This window comes from Equus asinus, chromosome 17 (assembly GCF_041296235.1).
Source record: "Equus asinus isolate D_3611 breed Donkey chromosome 17, EquAss-T2T_v2, whole genome shotgun sequence".
In the NCBI taxonomy this organism is placed as follows: Eukaryota; Metazoa; Chordata; class Mammalia; order Perissodactyla; family Equidae; genus Equus; species Equus asinus.
This window is the reverse complement of record NC_091806.1, coordinates 46,656,728-46,664,220: the sequence shown is the minus strand read 5'-3', so window position 1 is coordinate 46,664,220 and position 7,493 is coordinate 46,656,728. Positions and strand designations below refer to the sequence as shown.

The following is a 7,493-nucleotide window of genomic DNA, read 5'->3' as shown; positions in this document are numbered from 1 at the left end:
ATCTCGGGGGGCCTGGGGTCCCGGGAGCTGCCAGGCAGCCCCTTGCAGGTGTGAGCTGCAGCTGTGACCTAGGTGGGTGCTGCTCCTGCAGGCTGCAGGCCCAGAGAGGAGCAAAGAGCCTCATGGAGGTGTCCAGAGACCGAGTTCTGGTGCAGCCAAGGCCACTCACTGACCCCTGACCGCCCCCTCTTTCTGGGCCTCGAGACAGAGCCCTCAAACCTCCAGGTCCCCTCCAATGGGGTGAATGAGTCCCAGCAGCCTTCAGAGATCGGCTCAAGGCTCCTCAGGCAGGGATGGGGTGGGAGGCAGGGTAGGCTGGAACGGCCTGAGGATGTCTCTGGACACAGGTGCTGGGGGCAGAAGGGGGTGGGGTGGGCTCCAAGCCCCCTGCAGCTGTGGCTGGGCGGGACCTGCTAGGAGGTGACTGCAAAGGATCCCCAGGTACCACAGAGAACAGGCATTTTCACACCTAGGTGAGCCAGCATCTCGCTGGGCCTCTGGCCGAGTGCCGCCCCCATCAGGCCATAATGGGCACAGTGGAGGGTGGGGACGGCAGGTGGGGGAGGGGAGCCTTCCAGAGGCCAGCCTGGGTCCCTGCTAGGTTGGGGGCTCTGACTATGGCATTTGAACAGTGCTGCTTGGGAATCAAAGCGGAGGCGGGCAGTGAACGTCCCCATGGCCCTTCGCCCTGCCACCTGTCCTTGCATAGAGGTGGGTGTGGACAGGGGGGCAGGGCTGTGGCCTCCCCTGGATGCAGCCCTACTCCTGGCCGTCTGCCTCCTCTTAGCAGCGCCCACCTGGAGGCACCTGCTCAGGCGATGCCCCCCCCCCCCAATCACCCAGAGGGCAGTGGCCCGACCCAGCCTTGCCTCTCTCTCCAGCCTGCAGCCGCTCGGTTCTTCCTTCCTCACCAGGCGCTGGTGTTGCTTAGTGCCTTTACCCACCCCTCATTCCCAGCCAGGTCCACAGGGTCCCCGCAAAGGAGCCGGGTTCCTGGGAGACCCCCGAGAGGCAAAGCGCAAAGAGAGGCCGCTGGGAGCCGAGGGTGCCTGTTAGGGCAGCACCCAGGCCGCTTCAGCAGAGGCGGAGAGGAGGACAGAGACAGGATGGGCACAGACGAAGTCCGAGAGGCAAAACTTTGACTGGAAGGCAGGACCGGAGGAGACGCGAGGGGCGGGACCAACAGGTCCGTGGGCTGGGCGAAACCAGGGGTGGGGACCGAGGACCCTCCAGGTGGCACTCGCGGCGCTCGTCCCCGGCCGCCTCCCCTCCCCCAGCCCTGATTGGCAGGCGGCCTGCGACCAGCCGCGAGCGCCACAGCGCCCCGGGCGCCCAGGCGAACGCGAACGGCCCCCCGCGGGAGTAGGAGGGGGCGCCCGGCTATATATAGCGGCCCGGCCCCGGGCCGGCCAGCGCGCAGGGAGGCGCGCACCGCTCCGCAGGGTCCCAGCCCGGGCCGTGCGTCCTTCCGCCGCTGCCCGCCGCTCCATGCAGCCCGGGTAGCTCCCCTCGCCTGGGGGCCCCGTGGCTCGCCTCCCGCTCCTCGGTCGGCCGCGTACTCCCTGCCCCGGCCCCGGCCCCGGCCGGCCGTGCGCTCCCGCGGGCCGCCACAGGCGCAGCTCGGCACCCCCGGCTTCCCGGGCGCACGGACCGACTGACGGACGCACGGCCCGAGGGCGGGGATGGCGGGGCCCGGGGCGGCCGCGGCGGCGCTGCTCCCGGCGGTCCTGCTGGCCCTGCTGGCGCCCTGGGCCGGCCGAGGGGGCGCCGCCGCGCCCACCGCACCCAACGGCACGCTGGAGGCCGAGCTGGAGCGCCGCTGGGAGAGCCTGGTGGCGCGCTCGCTGGCGCGCCTGCCCGTGGCCGCGCAGCCCAAGGAGGCGGCCGTCCAGAGCGGCGCCGGGGACTACCTGCTGGGCATCAAGCGGCTGCGGCGGCTCTATTGCAATGTGGGCATCGGCTTCCACCTCCAGGTGCTCCCCGACGGCCGCATCGGGGGCGTGCACGCGGACACGAGCGACAGTGAGTGCGGAGGGCCGGGAGGGAAGGGTCGGGGGCCCGGGGCACCGGCCGCTCCTTCCCACTGGCACCTGCTCGTAGGCAGTGAGAGCCAGGGCGGTCTCGGGTCCGGTCCCTCTGGCTCAGGAACGCAAACGCTCCAGGCTCCGGGAGTCGCCGCAGGGACCGGCTTTGCGCACCCCGGCGGCCGAGTCCCGCCTCCCCGCCTTCGGAAGCCCAGGCTCGGGGCACCGAATTCCAGCGCCTTCGCTCGTGGGCACAGGGCGCGCGGCGCAGCCGCCGGCACCCGCGGGGGCCCGGGACGCACGCCCAGGTCGGGGCCAGGCCCCGGGGGCCACCGCAGCCGCCTAGCTCCTGCTGTCCAGGACTGGGCGCGGCCGCCACGGGCCCGGGACAGGCGGCGAGTCCGCGCCCGCGCACGCTGGACTCCGGGGGCCCCTTGGGTGCGGCCTGCGCCGGGGATCCTGGGCAACCTTTACACCCACCCGCACCCCAGAAATGGGGTTCCGGAGGTTCCCAGGCCGACGAGGGGGTCCGGGCCGGGCGGTGCGGGCCAAGGGTCCCCTGCCCGGGAATGACCCGCGCGCCCCGCCCCCAGGCCTGCTGGAGCTCTCGCCGGTGGAGCGGGGCGTGGTGAGCATCTTCGGCGTGGCCAGCAGGTTCTTCGTGGCCATGAGCAGCAAGGGCAAGCTGTACGGCTCGGTGAGTACAGCACGGGCAGTGCCCAACACCCGGCTGCGGGCACAGGCAGTGTGGCCCACGTGGAAGGTGGAACTGTGAAGGGGTCACAGGAGGATCCACACTGCCCCCACCTGCCAAATGCCCAAGGTAGTGCCGGTGACCCCAGGCCAGCCCGGAGAAGGGGGCGCTGCTCCAAGACAGGAGCAATGAAGTTTCTGTCATCCCTGCATGTTGGTCCAAGGGTGCCCTTGAGGGCCCTTCTCTGTAGCCTCTGGGGTGGGTCCCAGGGGGCAGGTGGACACTGTGGCTGCCAGGTGCCGGGCAGGTGGCTGGAGCACCAGCTGCTATGGACTGGCCATGTCCCTCTTCTCACCGGGTGAGGGTATGGGCACCCCAACTTCCCAGGAGAGACTGCTCAGGCAGAGGGGAGCTGGGACAGAAAGCAGCCCCCAGGTCCCTTGGTCAGGAGGTGGCCCAACCTGACCCTGCTCCCCTTCCCTGGCAGCCTTTCTTCACCGACGAGTGCAAGTTCAAGGAGACTCTCCTCGCCAACAACTACAATGCCTATGAGTGCCACCAGCACCCTGGCATGTTCATCGCCCTGAGCAAGAACGGGAAGCCCAAGAAGGGGAACCGAGTGTCACCCACCATGAAGGTCACCCACTTCCTCCCCAGGCTGTGACCTCCCAGAGCCCTGCCTCTGCCTCGGGAAGCCCCCAGGAGCTGGAACACCAAGGCCCGCCCGGGTGTACTTTCTTCCAATGGACGGTTGGATGCCAGCATCGGTGTAAGATATTTAAATTAATTATTTAAATGTGTATATATTGCCACCAAATTATTTATGGTTCTGTGGGTGCGTTTTGTATTTTTCTGGAAAAAAAAAAAAAAGCCCAAATCCTGATTTTTCTCCGAAAACAGTGGAGATGCTTCCACTGGATTTATGTGACGTGTCAGATGTTGTCACGGTGTGCTGCTATTTTGTGTTTTAAAATCGGGGACGTCAGACTCTTGAGATCAACCTGGCTTTGCACCGTCCCCCGTAGTTTGGGGGTGAGCATCCTTGTGGCTGGAAAGACGTTCCTGGGGCCTTGGAAGCCGGCAAAAGGGAGCTCCCAGTCTCGGCCCCTCTCTGAGCACCGTCCAGCGCCCCACTCTTTGTGCCCGGTTGCTATGAATCGGGACATATCAGTTTACTTCGGGGCCAGAAAGTGTGCTGTCAGTCCCTGCTGCCTCTCTGTTTTTAGATCTGTCAAGACTGACCTTTGAACTTTCCTGTAGTCAATCTTCCTCCATCTACCAGATGGGGGAGACCCTTAGACAACTTCACAAACTCCTGTTTTCCTTTTTTGGACCCGCCACAGCCCGTGCTTCTCTGTGGCCGTTGGGGGGAAAAGGCAAAAACGAAGCAATTTTGTAAATCCGACCGAAAGGAATCGCTGTCGGGTTGGAAGGCTGGAAATGCGCAAGATGGGTGTATTTGCAACCACGCCCCAAATGCTCGAGAGGAAATACAGTGTGTGAGAGCAGAGCCTTCTGCTAAGTAATCGAATATTTATTTTTTAAAAAAATATGCTTCCTTGTGCTTGGGGAGCTTTGGGCTAGAACTCGCTGTTAATTTTAGGTGAAATGCCCTTGTAATTGTGCAGAAACACTTAGCGTGGTGTTTGCTGGGAGGAAGATGCTGTGGGCCGTCCATGGCATTCCCTAAGTGGATTTAACATCTACCTCGAAAGCCCTTAAACCACTCATCTGGTGGAATCTGCAGAAAGCCCACACTGGGTGCAGGGGTTTGCCATCCCTAGTGGCTTTTTTTTTTTTTCCATATGTAGCCAAAAAGGATTGCAGCGAGCGGCGGTGCGTCCCATTCGAACCTTGTCACGTTTGAGCTATCTTTACCCCGCGATTTACTTTTAGTAAGGACAATCATGGTGAAAATATTTGCAGACAGCTGTTAGCGTGCACTATATGGTCACCAAGTAACCTTATATTTTTCTTTATATATTTTACGAATGTAACCCCTGTCGTGGAAGCAGAGATGGAAGAGGCAGGGTTGAGGATGGTTAAAAAAAGTCCCGAGTTGATGGCAAGCATTTAATTTTAATGAATGACTTTTTCGAGTTTATACAAAATGACCTTAGCTCGCTACCAGAAATACTCCACATGTTTTCTCGAGACTTTAATGCTCTTCGAGGAGGCTTCTGAACCGGCTCCCGAATTAACTTTACGGGAGTCCACAGACAGCAAGACTGGGGGAAAAAAGCTGATTGGAGTTTTGTCTTTCACATTCCTTTTTACAACTCTTTGTTCGCATGCAAATTATCTTCTTAAAATGCTATTCTTAATCTGAGGCCTGGAAGAAGGAAGCCACTGCAAGGCCCCAACGCTGGACCAGACCTCTTAAACCGCTGTTCATACGATGGAATAAAAATGTTCGTTTTTTTAAATCTTGTTTGAAACCGTGCCCTAGACTCCGGGAGCCTTCAGGAAAGATGCTCAGAAATCTCCATGCTGACTGCGTGGGGCAGGGGTGGCAGTTGTGGACATTCTGTATTCCGTGGGTTCACACAGTAACAAACCATCATGGTCTTGGATGCCTTAAATGATTGCGCCGCGTCTTGTCTCAGAGCGCAGTCATTGTCAGGAATTAAGATGTCTTAAGTGCAGAATGTGGCCGTCCTGGACCACGTGTGCGTACCCAGCCTGTCGCCAGTCACGCGTGGAGTGGAGAGAGACGCGACGGGAACTTGGGACACTGTAAAGCGTTTCTATTGCTGTGACGGGCAGTGGAGGGTCTGTGTTCCCGCTGTCCTCAGAATCTGTAGTTTTATACAGGTGCCGACCCGTATCTGCTGTATGTGCTGTGCACATTGAGATGCCGAATAAATGGAAAACGTGGATCCCATGTAGGACCCCGTTGACCTTGGTGTGAATATTTGGGAAAGGTATTGAAAACGATTAAAACCTGCCTTGAAACGCCCAAGGGATGGCTCCCTCCCGCTGTCTTCCAGTGTCTATTTGAGACCTTGAGCCTCGCCTGGCTGGGGGTGGGGGTGGGGGTGGGGAGATGAATTTTAGCCAGCTGTGTCCACACAAATGTGGCCTTGAAGACAGGAGCCTGGGGGGGGGGGGGCGGGGGGCGGCGGGTGTAAGTGTCACAAGAGTTTCATGATGACTCTGAATCTTGCAGTTTATTCTCATGATGGGGCCAATTCTCGCCGTTCCCACATGAAACTAACCAAAGCCCGGTGCCCCTGGCCTTGGCCTGGCACCGTCTGAAGCAGTTTGCACTCCTGGGGGTGGGGAGCACAGACTCCAGAGCCGGTCATCAGGAGGCCAACTCGAGCGTGTTTTTCAAACTCTTGCGTAGATGCCACCCATGAGTCCTGAAATCGATACCGTGAGCGCCAAGGAGCCTTTTATAAAAGGGAAATGGAGTAAAATCATAGAGGATAGAAAAATCCAGAAGGTGTCAATCACAGTCAGAGTACGGATTGCTTTGTGAGCACACTCTATCCTATATATATAACCAGCCGCTGTTGGCGTGTGACATAGAATGTGCGTATTAGTGTGGATTGCAATAAAAAAAATTAAGCGCTGGCCCACCGTGCCTAGAATCTGGGTTCCCCTCCCCCCACAAACTGTATCCAGTCGCTTGACAAAAAGACCCAAAAAAGGCCCTCGGGGCTGCAGGATCCTTGCCTGTACCTCATTGCTCTCCAAGACATCGCAGCATCCTTCACTCTGGACCCCCATGATCCAGGGATGACGAAGAAATACCCGGGCAGCGTTATGGGCTAAACCGTGTGTCCCCCAAAAAAGACGTGTTGGAATCCTACCTCCCAGGACCTAGAACATGACTATATTTGGAAATAGGGCCTTTACAGAGGTAACTGGGTTAAAATGAGGTCGTGAGGGTGGGCCCCGATCCTCTATGACAGTGTCCCCATAACAACGAGGTCACGTAAGGAAGCAGACACAGGGAGACGGCCAGCATTGAGGGGGTGCAGCTACAAGCCAAGCAAAGAACCCCAGAAACCCCCAGCAGCGCGGGAGGGGTCTGGCATGGCCTCACAAGGATCCCACCTGCCGACACCTTGATCCCAGCCTCCGGGACTGCGAGGCCATCCCTTCCTGCTGTCTGCAGCCACCTGCGGCCCTGGGGAGATGACAGTGGGTATTGTCCACGTTCACTGGGGTGGGGCAGGGTGGGGAGTGAAGCCTCAAGTGATGTCCAGCCTTAGCGTTTTCTTCCACTGGCTCAGAAGGTGTCCGTCCAACTCTGTCCCGGCCAAACTCGGGAGCCCTCATCCGCTTCTGGGTGAAAACCTGCCCATCACGGGCAAATCCATCAGTGGAACCGTCTCCCCTTGGCCTTCCAGCCTGTAGTGTAGACGGATGATGGGTCCACAGGGGGACCGAAAGGCTACTTAGCACATATCGTTGTGTGCCCACTCTGTGCCAGGGACAGTCCTGAGAGCTCGGGATGCCCAAGTGAGGAAAATGAAGATCCCTGGCCACACAGGGCCCTTGTCATGGTGACAAAGATGACAATAAACGAGGAGCACAAAACATACAGCAAGATGGGTAGTGCTGATGCTGGGAGGGGAAGAGAGAGCCCTCCCTGGGCAGGTGACATTTGAGCCGATTTGACGGCGCTGAGGGAGAAAGACATGCAGGGAAAAGCATTTCCAGCAGAGGGAACAGCGAATGCAAAGATGCTGAGCTGCAAGCAGGCCTGGTACATTGGAGGAGCCTCCAGGAAGCCAGTGTGGCTGGAGTCCTGAGATGGGGCC

The 7,493-nt window shown here is 59.5% G+C and overlaps 1 protein-coding gene across 1 annotated transcript; it reads left to right on the top strand.

Annotated features, from left to right (window-relative positions):
- The first annotated feature begins 1,682 nt into the window (after positions 1 to 1,682).
- FGF4 (fibroblast growth factor 4) lies at positions 1,683 to 3,382 on the top strand. The gene is made up of 3 exons (XM_014861592.3): positions 1,683 to 2,022; positions 2,618 to 2,721; positions 3,206 to 3,382. The coding sequence occupies exons 1-3, from the start codon at positions 1,683 to 1,685 to the stop codon at positions 3,380 to 3,382; spliced, it is 621 nt and encodes a 206-aa protein (XP_014717078.3).
- Positions 3,383 to 7,493: the final 4,111 nt, after the last annotated feature.

Excerpts from the sequence above, each read along its gene's own strand:
- FGF4 (XM_014861592.3), top strand. The coding sequence starts at position 1,683 with ATGGCGGGGCCCGGGGCGGCCGCGGCGGCGCTGCTCCCGGCGGTCCTG. Across the intron at positions 2,023-2,617 it reads GCACGCGGACACGAGCGACA|GCCTGCTGGAGCTCTCGCCG; the intron begins GTGAGTGCGGAG and ends CCCCGCCCCCAG. Across the intron at positions 2,722-3,205 it reads AGGGCAAGCTGTACGGCTCG|CCTTTCTTCACCGACGAGTG; the intron begins GTGAGTACAGCA and ends CTTCCCTGGCAG.